The sequence below is a fragment of the Hippocampus guttulatus genome, chromosome 23 (assembly GCF_054856545.1).
Source record: "Hippocampus guttulatus isolate MCC_2025c chromosome 23, RoL_Hgut_1.0, whole genome shotgun sequence".
Classification (NCBI taxonomy): domain Eukaryota; kingdom Metazoa; phylum Chordata; class Actinopteri; order Syngnathiformes; family Syngnathidae; genus Hippocampus; species Hippocampus guttulatus.
In genome coordinates, this window is record NC_141283.1 from 4,527,573 (window position 1) to 4,541,823 (window position 14,251).

Consider the following 14,251-nt stretch of genomic DNA (forward strand, 5'->3'; position numbering starts at 1 on the left):
CACACAGGAAGGCCGGAGCAGAAATGGAACCCTGCACCTCTGCGTTGTGAAGTGGATTTGCTAACCAGTCCACCACCGTGCCGCCCAAATAATCAGTGATCAGATTTTTACAATTTTCTACAAATACTGGAATCAACATCATCCTCAAAAAATGTATATTTGTCGGATCCTAGTAATAATTGAGCAGTGCAAATGCATGTTTGCACGAAAAAAAAACCCCAAACACCAACCAAAAAAAGGTTTTGGGGGCTATTGAATTAAAGTACGCCAACAGAGAGTGAAGTGCCATTGTTGTTTTAACAGTTCCCAACCTGCCTCCATACGCTTCCCGTGTGCAAAGGTCACAAGTCGACATGCCTGCTTTGGTTTCAGGGTCAGAAGCCAGCAAGGTTTTCGGACCCAGTGCCGCGATAAGATTAGATGTTTTTGTGACTCTGCTGTGTAGGCGAGACTCCCCTGGGACCTCTTTTTTATGGCGCCTTCAATGTTACGCTTTCATAGTCATTTCAACAGCTTCCTGTCCGCCTCACCGCAGCCGGCAGGCCGTTGCACGGAAACCCTCCCAGCGACCGCTCTGCAGACCCCAATGCGCCGAGCGAAAACACCAAGCCTTGGTATAAACAAGGTCCACAATAGCTTGATGGTTTTGCTACCGCTTGGCTCCTCCTCTCCTGACCGCAGTGAGCTCCGCCCACTCTTCCCCCCTTCTCACTGCAGCGGCGGTGGTGCGGCCTGGCTAATTAGAGGGTTGCCACGGGAACGGAATGGCATCCTAGCCAATGGGTGTAATGACAGGGTGAGGGAGGAGGAGTGCGGGGTCAGATTATAGGCTTGGTAGTATGTGCCGAGAGGAGCTAAAAAAGAAGTGGGGGAGACGGGGTGAGAATGTGAGGTGGAGATGAAAATGGAAAAAAAAAATGCAGGAAGGTTTAAACATGAAGGCGCAAAAGTGGGTCGTCTTTGAAAGTGAACCTTTCGGGAGAGCGGTTCGCCAACATCTCATGTCATTTCTTGGTGTCTTATTGCTTCGTAAAGTAATGGCGAATTCCGAAATTGCTCAAGTTTGGCATTTCTGAAGACCGCGCTTTAGGAGGAGTCAAAGCATGTTGTCCTTGAGCAAGACTTTGAAAATGAAACCGTATGAGTATGCGTTCCTGACAGTTTTTGGGCTCCTTTGTGCCTTTTTTTTTCGAACTTCAACTCACGCGCTACCAGAATGACTGACAGTTTCCTATAGATGGCGGCGTTAGGGTTTGTCTTGGCTTGTGGCGCTGATTCTGAAACAGATAAGTACCAAAATGTTGCAAAGTTTATCCACCCTGACACTTGAGCAGAGTATTTATGTGTGGCACCATGTGTGAATTCCAAGATGGCGCCGTAGTTGGCAGCCGTCGGCAAGAGATCATCAAGAGCTTTGCTTTTTGTTGTTTTTGTCTTTTGTTGTGCGTCATGTGGACTTCTTTTCAGCGTTTTGGCCACGACGTTCATCGGAGAAGCTTTGCTTGGTGGCCAAAACTGATTTCGATTGGGAGGAATGTCGGTGCTGTTTGACTGTCACCGCTTGTGTCTTTTGCGTTTGTAACGGGCAGCGTTTTTCACAGCCCCATTTTGTTCAGCGGAGATGTCAGCGCTGTTAGACAGTCTGCGTTGGTGCGGCTGGATGGATGGCTTGTGAAGCCGAGGAAGATGAGAGTTGCGCGGATGCGTATTTGTAACTGAGTCGCCGCTTGGAATTGAAGCGGATTTACATGGGACAGGAAAAATGAACCGATCTCTTTTTTTCATTAGTGGACGCTACAGCCTCTTGTTTACCTTCAAACTTAGCTAGTAGCAGACGTGTGCACATTTTGAGCATGGCGTCTCTGATCCACTGGTGAAAGGACACTTTCACTCGCTTCTCTTTCGTGTCGAACTGCTTCAAACAACAAAGCGTATGCAGGAAAAGTGGTTAAGATTGCATGGCTAACCGTTTCGTATGTTATGTGTTGTTATTTTATGTTATCTTTTCTGTAAAGCGTTTGCTTTGTTACAGCTGCAGCTGTTGTGAAAGCGCTATCTAAATATTTATCGTGTTGCATTGGTATGAAGTGCGTACGTGTCGGGCGAGGTAACGGCAAGTGTTTGACGCGAGCGTGCGTAGATGCCACTGACGTTCAACTTGAGCCATGCGGTGAATCAGCATCACTCATGACGCATTTCATACTTGTATATCTGTAAACAAATTCTTTTGCCATCAAAAGACTTTCTAAGTCTTGTTTTTGTTGGTTTATAAGATTAGTCCATGTAGGAAACTCTGCTTTGAAAAAAAATCTGACAGTGATGAGTCACTTCCTCGACAGTGGAGATGCAGGTTTTGGCAGAATTATGTCATTTCTGATGACGTGCGTTTTTTTCTTCTTTTTTTTTTCTTCTCTTTTTAAAAAAAAATCAAAGTCTAATTTAATAGCCAAAAGGAGACCTGTAAATGCATGTTTGTCGGAGATTACCTCCAGTGTTCTCTGGCGTCGGGAAAAGTTTGCCTCGCAGCCCACACTGGAAAGACTCAAGCCTGCATCGCCATGGCAACAAACAGGAAACGGCGTGCAAGTTTTTCAATGTGGCCGAGCCCGACGGTTTCACTCGCCTTTCCTCCTTGTGTGGCCATTCTTTCAAAGACAAACACTCGCCTGGACCAGGGGCTAAAAGTGGACAAAAAGGGAGCTGAGAAATGTTAGTCTTAGTGGCTTTTGGGACTCGAACCGCATTGTGCGAAAGCTCCGGTGGCCTCAACAATCTCAGCAGTGTTATATTATATCAGCCTTGTGCCAAGCCAAATCACCGCAGCCCCAACCCGCAAGGCATCCCTTTTTTTTCTCCCAACACTGGCACAACAAATTCTTCTTGTGTTTCACTCCTTCGCATTCATCCGTCTTCACATCACATCTCTGGCCATCAAACTAAGCAGAAAAGCTTTGTCATAAATCTCGAGTCCAAAATGAGTCACTCGGGTGATTCACTCATTCCTCACTAGAATTCTGTAAAAGACCTCTGTGATGTTGCCAATCCCCCCCCCCCCCCGACCCCCCACACCTTGATGCGCTCTTTGTGTTGCAAGTCTTTCAAGCAGCGTCTTTTTTCATCTATCGTCACTTTACTTTCTTCTTTGCCAACATGTTGTCACAGAAGTGGTTTTGGAAATTAACGAAACGTTGAAAGCTTAAAGAAGTTCTTTCAAGCAAAGGTTTTTTTTTTTGGTTTATTTTTGTAGACGTGCTTCAGTCAGACACTTGTGGAACAATTCCGCACCGGCTTTAAATGTTATTCTTTGAAATTGATACAATTAAAAGAAATCGGTCATGCCGCAAAGATGAAACAGTTTTACGCTTTATCGGTAAACCACAATAACATTTCAAAAAGATGAGCATTACCATATCATATTTCAATCTGCGTTGCTACTGCATTTAGCCTCTCCAACAGTAGTTGTCTTTTGGCGCCAGAGGAACAAGAAGTCTCAAACCTGTCAACCAGTAAGCAACCTGGCCAAAAGTGGCTGACGTGGACTGTAAATGAATTACAGTCACTAACTGAGTACTGCATCGATCAAGATGCGGTAATATAAAGTCAGCATTCTGCTGCAGCATTTGACACCTCGACTGTGAGCCCAGTTGCGCCTTTAAGGCCTCCAAATAAGCTAATTAGAGATGTCATTTGATTTAATGGAATTGAATCCAACACTTGCTTGTGCCCAAAATACAGAGAGCGTTTATCACTTTATTTTATTTGGCAAAAATAAATATCCACACACACTTTACCTTCATAGCTGACCTGTTCCTTTTTGCACTGAAGCGTTACAGCGATCCATTTTTAACAAAACAGGCAGATGTGTGCAAATGTGTGCAACCTAACTATTTTCACTCATTTTTGTCCCCCCCACCCCAAAAAAAAAAAAACCATCCAAAAACTCAATGTTCGAGTTGAATTCATGCTCCACGGCTCCTGCAGAATAAAGAAAAGGTTGTGGGTACAGCCCAATAGTATCCATTTGTGAAAGAATTTGAAATTGACAGTATTTGTGCATACGAGTGTTCAGCCCTATCTCTAATCTCTACAAAAAAAAAAATTATCGATTGTGGCTTTTTTTTTTTTTCCCAGGTATCAGTATTACCTCCAGGTGAAGAAGGAATTGTTAGACGGACGCCTCCACTGCACGGTGGAGCAGGGCATCAGACTAGCTGGCCTAGCAGTGCAAGGTAAGCGTCGCCGACGGCTGACACGTTCACACGCCGCAAACGCACAAGAACAAACTCATGCGAACCATCTTGCCGAGAAGACAGACAGCACACGAGAGCGCAACCTCGCGCACTTTTTCTCAGGTCATCTTGACTTTGCTACCTAATATGGCTACATTCCGCGAGGAGAGCCCAGTCGACTTAAGTTCCTATGGTATCACTTTTTACACACACGTGCACGCACACGCACACGCACACACACACACACACACACACACACACACACACACACACACACACACACACACACACACACACGCACACGCCGAGCTGATGTCTCGATCTCCGCAGGGAATGTAAACAGACAGTTTGCTTATCAACAGCTCCAAGGTTAGTCTTGGCCTGCGGCAGGAAGACAGTTATCAGACGGGGAGGCGAGGATCCGCTTACTACAAACACTGCTTAGGATGCACTGTAGACGGAAGGTGTCTGAAGTCGGAGTACTATTGCTGTGTTGTCACATGTAGTACTTACAAGCGGAAAGGAGGGGGGGGGGGAAGACATAATTGCATAAAATGAGTTTGATGCAAATGCAACGCTGGCCCATTCACGAAAGATGAAAGTGACACATCATCTTTAGGGGCCCTTCAGCTCGACCCCCCCCCCCCCCCCAAATAAAAGTTAAGAAAGCCTACTAGAACACCTGGTTTGCTGAAGCTGAGCCATGATTGGTCATTAATAGAGCCCGAGCTCCGAGCAACCGTGATGCTATTGTGTTTTATCAATAAAGCATAGAACTGTTTCATCTTGCCCCCTTATGATTTTCAGGCTTAAATCATAATCCACATATGCAGTATACATCACAATGCGTGTTTAAAATAGTCCGGCTGCATTGAACATACTGTATACTTGCAAAAAAAATAAAATTGCATTGGCTTCCCCTTTAAGAAAATGTCATTTTTTTTTAATATATTAAATCTCCTTTCAAAAAAAAAGGCAGATACTATTTTTTTCAAAACGCTTATTAATTTGTTTTTGAAACATTTACTAATCAAAAAATGCAATCATTTTATTTAGTAATATTTTCGTCTGTAATAGGCATGCACAAATATTCTGTAATAATCCAGAAGTACAAAAGTGTCACCATTTTGGCCAGTTAGAGAAAGAATAAAGAAAAATTGGGAACATGTTTTTTTGGGGGAAAGTTTGAACAAAAGCAATGTTTTTGTCTTTCCAGCCGACTTCGGGGACTTCACTCAGTTCATGTCTCAGGACTTCCTTCGGGAGTACGTCCTCTTTCCAGTGGTGAGTAGCCTTAAAACTTTTTTTGTGCCCTTGTGTGCCCTTCCCATCATCATTTTCAACTCTCTTCAAACGTCTAGAACTGGCCTAATGGAGACGAAGTGCTGGAGGAGTGGACACAGAAGGTTGCAGAAGAGCACAAGAGCCACTGGTACAAGCATTTTCATTCAGTTTCTCAATTCAACTTTATTTATAGAGCATTTTAAAAACAACCACAGCTGCCTACAAAGTGCTGTACATAGACTGCATACCAGACAAAAACAAAAACAGCTAAAACAATGAATGACTAACATAAAAAGAGTAAACCCAGTAAAACACCAAAACAACACAGTCATATGCTGAGTCAAATGTCAAAGAATAAAAATGTGTTTTAAGCTGAGTTTTAAAGATGGACTGAAAGGCTCAATTTTCTGGTCCAATTTAAAATCCAAATTTGAGACTGGTGGCTTTAGAAAAGGACACCAGAGGGCTCAAGGCAATAGGGTGTGATGTACAAGGGTCACTGGAACTTGTTGAGGACAAAGTGTCTTTTTTGCTTATCGGGACAGATCTGACAGTCATCCCCATAGCAGTGAAAGAAACTAGCATGCTTTCTTCAGATGGAACCCAGGGGTAGCAATGACGAAAACAGCAGGGGCCCCAAAATTGAACCCTGTGGGACACCATATGACATTTGGGTATATGGAGACTCAGAGCAGGGCGGCCCGGTAGTCCAGTGGTTAGCACGTCGACTTCACAGTGCAGAGGTACCGGGTTCAATTCCAGCTCCGGCCTCCCTGTGTGGAGTTTGCATGTTCTCCCCGGGCCTGCGTGGGTTTTCTCCGGGTACTCCGGTTTCCTCCCACATTCCAAAAAACATGCATGGCAGGCTGTTTGAACGCTCTAAATTGTCCCTAGGTGTGAATGTGAGCGTGGATGGTTGTTCGTCTCTGTGTGCCCTGCGATTGGCTGGCAACCGATTCAGGGTGTCCCCCGCCTACTGCCCGAAGACAGCTGGGATAGGCTCCTGCACCCCCCGCGACCCTAGTGAGCATCAGGCGGTTCGGAAAATGGATGGATGGATGGAGACTCAGCGCAACCAAGGCTAACAGAAATGGACCTGCCTGCCAAATAGGATCGGAACCACTTTCGAGTGTTTCCACTAATGCCCACCTCGTGCTGCAAACGAAACAGAATACTGTTCTCATTACTTAGAACATAGTACTAAAAACACTTACATACAGTATATCACAAAATGTGTGTGTTTTTTTAAAGTGAATTCAAATATTTGTTTCTCAATATATTATACATGTGCAAGAAAATGTGCAAAGACTGAGAACTCTGTAGGACTCAACTGTAGAGAGAAAGCATTAAATTGTTTTTCACCATTTCATTTGAGAACTTTACGATTTTTACTGTCTTGTGTTACACTTGCAGTCGAATGCAGGCGGCCGAAGCGGAGCTGTTGTACATCAAGGAGATCGAGAAACTGGACGGCTTTGGCCAGGAGAGTTTCGCCGCTAAGGTGTACAGTCTGACCCCCCAAAAATGTCCCACACTTGAAAAGCGTTCTCTTCTGACATTTCGCATTTACGTGCAGGACAACTACACCAATGACATTTTCATCGGCATGTCTTTCATCGGTGTGTTCGTCAAGCACAGAAACGGCAGATCTATCATGCTCCACAGGTGAGTTTTTACATCCTGGACCCGTTGCGACATCATCACATTGGAGTGGTGTGTGGGGGCGGGGAAAAAAAATTGTGTGTGTGCAACAGGTGGAAGGATATCGGCACCATCGCGCACAACAAGTCGGCCATCACAGTGGAGATAACAAGTCGCGATGACACCATCATCTTTCACCTGGTGAGTGTTGTGTCTGACCGAGGGTGTGTCCGTGAAAGCATGGACACTTGATTAGGTACACCTGTGTGAGACATCAATAATCTCAGATTTGCAAAGATGACAATTTTAGTTGAAGACTGATTTTTAGATCGTTTGTTAGCATAGATGTGCTGTGATGTATCTTGCTTGAGATTTTCAAGACCGATTATAATGTATGTTAAGTTGAGCTCGGCAGGTTGAATTATAAAAATAATTAGAGTAGGAAAAGAAATAAAACAATTTGCAGATGGTGTTCTCAAATAAAATAGAATTTGTATGTATTAATGGAAAGATAATGAAAACCATTTTCACATCTTATTTCTCAAGGGTTGAATTTCTCATTTCCTTGTTTTGTCATATTTGATATACGTCATTTAATCTATATTTAAATTTTTTTTTACATCTGCTTTTGTAAAAAAAATACTTGTAGTGGGATTATTATTAAATATGAATTACAAAATTATGTAATTATTATCATTCAAAAATTAATTAAATGTCAGTACAGCCTAAATTAGCACACTCTGCCTTAATGTGATGAACAAGTCAAAATAAAGTAAAACACCTGAAGACATAAGCTGATATGTAATCGTTCGCTAAAATATATATGCATTTTTTTAAAATAAGGTAACGAAAATCTCATAAACCATCGATGCGTATGGTTAAATTAATACCTCTTTCCGAACGTTTACAAAGTTAATTTCAGAACAAAAAAAATTATTTTCCATAAAAATTGCTAGAATTAATTCCAATACAAATACAGTCGTCATCGCTACATTTGCATTTTCCAGTACGCACCCTGGTCGACATTATTTTATACTGAATTTCACAAAAAAAATAATAGTGTAAAAAATTTCAATTAATTATGTGACCACTGAAGTTAGATTTTAGTTCGTTTTTTTTAAAAAAAAATTTAAATAAGGTAACCGATGTATTAGACAAACGTGTTAGAAACCATTTTTGCAAAGCATTATAACCCAAATCAAGGCATACCTTTTTCCATAGAGCAGTTGTATTGTATCGTATTCGATGATGTGTTGGTGCACCTAATGTTGCGGCCCGTGAGAGCACCCAAGGTCAACATTCCGCCATGAAAGTGTCAAACACCACATGAATGTTTTGTCTTTTGGGGCACAGGAGGATATGGAAATGGCCAAGTACATCGCTCGTCTGTTCACGGCCAGACACAAGTTCTACAAACAGAACAAGATTTGCGCAGAGTGAGTCTCGAGGATGTCTGATGGCCAAAACACGTGCAAAGCCGTTTGCTACTCTGTCCTTCGTCTTCATCGTCACTTATGTCTCTTCAGGCCCACTCATTCCCCTGCGCCAATCAGGAGAAGGCCCACCTGGACGCACCGCCTTTCTCTGGTACTCTCAGCCTATCAGAAGTCAAGAGTCTAGCTCCCTTTATTTATTTATTTTGGGCCGTTGCTTCGTGTGATTCCTGGCGTGAATGAAGCCAGTGATTTGCGCGTCTCCTTTGCCGACGGCTCTCGACAATGGCGGCGCTAAATATGGCACAATGGCTCCTTCCCTGGCTCGAATAGAATACTCTCAAGTGTCTGTGTGCAGAATCACAAGCGCTGCTTGTTTTCGACGCTGGACACAAATAGGTTGTAAATGATGCATTGAACCAATTCCAACTCGGATAAATAAGTCTCGAAAAAAAATACATCCGGTGTGGCTAATTTAACAATGTGTGTATAATGGCAGAGAACTGAATAGTCATCCGACTGAGGGCAACTATTTTTAGTCTCGTCTCACTTCTCACATCTTAATATATCTTAATCAAGACGGACCATTAACTCATTCAGTACCAGTCAATTCTAGACCAAGTCTGAAAAGACGTTTCAAAACGTCTTTGGGAGTGAATGATTTAATGGAATATATTGGAACTTGTTCACCGACAGCCGTTTTCGAGCGTTTTGACTGTGACTCACAGGTGAGTTATTGTGTTTCATGAAAAGTAAGCATCAAACCTACCAAAAGGGAGAGAAGAGTCTCTTCTTTCAACACAAAAAAATAAAAATAAATAATGTTTCTACCCAGGAGATTATGGTTTGGTTTCACCCAAAGCACAGGTTAACTCATTCAGTACTAGCCAATTCCAGACCAAGTCTGAAAAGACGTTTAAAAACGTCTTTGGGAGTGAATGAGTTAATGATCAATAAGAATGAGAAAACATTTTTTAAATGAAAAAAAAAACCCATGTTCCAAAACACACCTCATATTTTTTGCCTGTTGAACACTTAAACCTATTACGGAGAAAGGGTTTTTAATGTCAAAATGATCATTTATTGACAGGTTTACAACTAAGAAATATCGCTGTTCGTCTTCTGTGACACATCCGCCAATTCTAACATGTGCTTTTTTTTGCAGCCGCGGCCGCAGTCCTGTAACTTCCAGACAATGCATTCCCAATATGGAGAACATTACCAAGACACAAAGAGCTCTCAAGGTACTCCACGCACACACGCACCCTCACCCACACCACTGTCTAAATATTATTCATAAAGGTTGCTTTTTATGTGACTCTGTCCTCCCGTCCCTTCCGCCATCTAGACAGCATCTTCCACGACGACCCCTACTACAAGTCCGAGAGCAGCCTGGACCACTGCCAGGTGGACTTCCCCTTCCGCAACGGCACCCTGCCCAACGGAAGCATGTACAGCAGCCCCAGCCTGAGCTCCCTCAACCACTCGCAAACCTTCGTGCCGCCCTCGCCGATGTCCTCCAACCTCAGCATCCCGGGCAGCGAGCTGATGCGCCCGGATTACATCCCCAGCCACCGGCACAGCGCCATCATCGCGCCGTCCTACCGGCCTACGCCCGAGTACGACGCCGTGATGCGGCAGAAGCGGCGCATGCTGCACGCTCATCACGACCTCCACAGCCAGTCGCTGCGCAGTTTGAACATTAGTAACGCCTGCGCCTATCGCCAACCGGAGGCTCTGGTTTATAGCCAGCCTGAAATGAGGGAGAGGGGCCCTTATCATGGCCTGGGACCCAGTCCCGGACCCTACACACAGGTGAGCAAATCTACGATTTCATGCGAAGACACTGATCATGCTAATTATTCCTCACACATTGTCTGCTTTGTAGATCAGCTACAGCAAGCCAGTGTCTCATGGCCCACTTCAGGGAGGACCAGCTAGTAGTCAGGGCGCTTGTCATTCGCCTTGCATCAACGGAGGTGGAGGAAGCGGCGGAGGCGGCGGCGCGGGAAGCTCAATCTCTCACACGGTTAGCACACCCGAGCTGGCTAATACAAAACAACAAGGGAGCAACGCCGGCGGCTACGCCGCTACGGCTCACATCATGAGGAACCACATATCGCGACCTCCGCCGCCGTATCCCTCCACGGCATTCAGGCCCGCCACAAGCACGCCGGACCTGGCGAGCCACCGCCTGCGCTGTATCGGGGGCAGCAGCCCGGAGCTGGTGACCCGCATGGTGCAGCTGTCCGTCAAGACCTTCCAACCGGACAGCTCGGCGGTGGTGCACCAGTCCCTGCAGGAGGTCAGCGAGCCGCTCACCACCACCGTGGCCAAGCACCGCTCCACCCTGGGTAAGAGGCACAGCATGGAGGTGATCAGCAGCATGAGAGGCGGCGGGATGGAGGGCATGGTGATGAAGGGCATGAACGCTCCTCTTCATCGAAGGAATACGCTGCGGGAGCACGTGATGCCCCCTCAGCCGGTGGCCCAAGCGCCCCAGCGTCATTCCCCACCGCCCCCTCCCTCGCAATCCAAAGACTTGCCCATCCCGATGCCCTCACAGAAGGAACCCCCAGCGGCACCCCCTGTGGCTTACCAGCATCAAAAGACTCTCTCCAACGCCACCATGCTCATCCACAGCAGCGAGAGCGAGGAGGAGGAGGACGAAGATGAGGAGGAAGAGGAGGAAGAGAGGCCAGAGCTGGACGTCCAAATCCCGGGTCTCAATGAGGACATTAGCATCAGCGCCCAGTTGCAGGCCGCCTTGGCCAAGCTGCCCAACAAGCCCCCTCCGGAGTACCCGGGTCCTCCCAGACCCTCCAGCAACATTTCCATTCACAACCATACGCACCACCACAACCACAATTCACCGCCACACGGCACCCAGGTGCCGACGGATACCCTCCAACCCCAAGGATGGAATCCCGCGGACGGCCAACCCGGGAGCGGGGGTAGCGGGACTCTGACACGAGGGGACCAGGGCGGCGTCAACGGCAACGTCTTGGGGCCATCTATTTCCGAACCGGACCTGACCAGTGTGAAAGAGAGGGTGAGGAAGGAGCCGGTTAAGGAGAGGCCCGTGTCAGAGATGTTCTCCTTGGAGGACAGCATCGTGGAGAGGGAGATAGCGCAAAGGGTGAGACCTTCCCTGCTCAATCATTTCAGCGGTTTTGTCGGGGTGAAAAGTCGGAATCTTACACATTCTTTGAGGCACGATAACACAGTCGTATGTCCATCCATCCCTTGTCTGACCAGCTTATCCTCACAAGGGTCACGGGGCGTGCTGCAGCCTATCCCAGCTGTCTGCAGGAAGTAGGCGGTGTACACCCTGAACCGGTTGCCAGCCAATCACAGGGCACACATAGATGAACAACCATACGCGCTCACACTGACACTTAGCGACAATTTAAAGTGTTGCATTAACCTGCCGTGCATGTTTTTGAAATGTGGGAGGAAACCGGAGTACCCGGAGAAAACCCACGCAGGGACGGGGAGAACATGCAAACTCCACACGGGAAGGCCGTAGCCGGAATCAAACCCTGCATCTCGGCACTCTGAGGCCGACGTGCTAACCAGTCGACCACCAGGCCGCCGTTGGTTAACCCCCCCCCCCACCCCCCTCCAAAAATGTTGTTTATTAACTTGTAGCACCCCAGCTCCTGATTAGCAATAATCTGCCGTTCAGCACCTAAGAGGGAAGCACTACACTTTGAGCCCGCCAGGCTCGGTAAAGCCTCCTCAATTCCCCCAGATTATGCTTGGTGAGGTGCGGCGTGGGGGGGGGGGGGGTCGTCTGTCTTCTCATCTTCAAGGTCTCATTCGTTTTGTTGCGCTGAATCCGGTCATACTGCCCACCAAGTCAAATGAACATGCAAAGCCGGAGGTCACCTTGAATGCTTGTTATTTGAGTGTCCCGAAATTGAGATGAGGCAAGATTGGAGCCCTCCTGCAGGGTTTAATAGCGTCAGAGATTAGCAAAGGTAATCCTGTTTCGCAGAAGGCAGGAGGGCCCCAACTGGGCAATGTGTGTCAGAGGCAAAGACGTTTGGAAGCGAGTTAACGTTATGTTTCCCGTACGCGCGAGCATGACGGTAGGCTTCTCCTCTTTCTTGAAGACGTTGGAGAGACAGAAGATGTCCGTGGACTCAATGAAGCGGCCGCTGATGATGGCCGCCCTCAACGGCCTCTACGTGGCCCGCATGCCCGTTCCTGAGTGTCCGTCGGACGACGGCGCCAAGACTGCCACCGACGAGCGGGTAAGACCCCCTCAGCTCTTGTTTCTTCATTTGGAGTCTTTCAAATCCCGGTTTTAGTGTTCATGAAAGTAATTTTATGGCAGTGGAACGCAACAATTATCAGAAACATATTGAAGTTTTACTCAGACAGTATAAATGAAAAACAAGCAGAATTTATTTCCACAAAGGCTCATTTGCGTAACTAAAAAAACTTCCATTTCAAGTGCAATCTTAGTACCCAAACATTTCAGAGAAAGCAATAATTGTCTGTCTTGTATTTAACTCACAAATCTAGCTGTGTGATTGAATACAAATCGAACCCTGCCATACAAATGCACTGTATATAATACATAAATACTGTGTGTCCTATAAATGTCTGAATTGAGTACCGGTATACAAAAGTAATATCATTAAACTGAATGGCGTCAACGTGAGGACCATTGACAGGAGGCCTTTGTCCGCACTGATGCTAAGCTCAGAGCGACAAGCCCTAAGTAGGCTGCGGAACGCGTGGCACGCCGGCGCTTTATCGCCTGCGGGGTCTCGCCGGTATGCTAAGAATGCGAGCTGGCCTCAGTGATGGACATCGGCAGAAAAAAATAAATAAAAAAGAGGAACAAGTCCCAAATACACGTGTGTATTACAGCGAAGCCACTGTTGAATGTGTTGCTGTTCAGTGTGGGCAAAGTAGCAGCAGTAAGTTGAGTTCAGGTTCGCTTGAAGCGGGTTAGCATGAAGCGGTTAGCATGAAGCTAGTTCACAGTCCACGTTATTAACTGTTCTTTCTCTTGACCCCGGCCAGTGTAAAACATTGGAGCTGAAGCTGGAGGAGGAGCGCGTCTTCACCGAGTACGAGCAGGTGCCCAAAAAGAGGGCGGACGGCCCGCTCACCACGGCCACGCTCCCCGAGAACGCCGAGCGCAACCGCTTCCGCGACGTGGTTCCGTACGAGGAGAACCGAGTTGAGTTGGTGCCCAACAAGGAAAACAACACGGGCTACATCAACGCCTCCCATATCAAGGTGGGTGATTATGGTCAGTAGTGATGGGACGATGATACCTCAAGGAGTGTATTAACCCACTTCACAAACTGTGTCAGCACTGTGCTGACACTGTGTTGGTCACCCAATAGTGACCCTTGCAGTAGTTATAAAATCATTGCCGGTACAGAAATTCCTTGTTTGTGTACATGCTAAACTGAGTTGGTATGTAAAATATAGCACATTTGAGTTACAATGCAGACGTTTAATTTATGTAGAATATTTTTGTTAAATCATGTGAAATAAAAGACAAAAAAGTGATTAGTTTCTGAAATTGTATTGAGGAACAACATTTTTTGGAGTGTCTTTGCTTCAAGGCGATTTCTCCTCTTAGACACCAGCTCCCCAGCCTCAGAAAATACTCTTTCACATGGTTCAGATGACAAT

The 14,251-nt window shown here is 46.2% G+C and overlaps 1 protein-coding gene across 1 annotated transcript in view; it reads left to right on the forward strand.

Moving 5' to 3' along the window:
• LOC147185823 (tyrosine-protein phosphatase non-receptor type 14-like) overlaps positions 1-14,251 on the forward strand; it is a 34,249-nt gene that overhangs the window by 15,002 nt on the left and 4,996 nt on the right. The window contains exons 4-16 of the mRNA XM_086104268.1: positions 4,132-4,229; positions 5,446-5,513; positions 5,591-5,661; positions 6,927-7,014; positions 7,090-7,178; positions 7,268-7,355; positions 8,508-8,590; positions 8,681-8,741; positions 9,753-9,831; positions 9,936-10,402; positions 10,476-11,726; positions 12,706-12,846; positions 13,628-13,846. Of these exons, the coding sequence (XP_085960394.1) occupies positions 4,132-4,229; positions 5,446-5,513; positions 5,591-5,661; positions 6,927-7,014; positions 7,090-7,178; positions 7,268-7,355; positions 8,508-8,590; positions 8,681-8,741; positions 9,753-9,831; positions 9,936-10,402; positions 10,476-11,726; positions 12,706-12,846; positions 13,628-13,846 (2,803 nt within the window). The remainder of the gene's footprint in view (positions 1-4,131; positions 4,230-5,445; positions 5,514-5,590; positions 5,662-6,926; positions 7,015-7,089; positions 7,179-7,267; positions 7,356-8,507; positions 8,591-8,680; positions 8,742-9,752; positions 9,832-9,935; positions 10,403-10,475; positions 11,727-12,705; positions 12,847-13,627; positions 13,847-14,251) is intronic.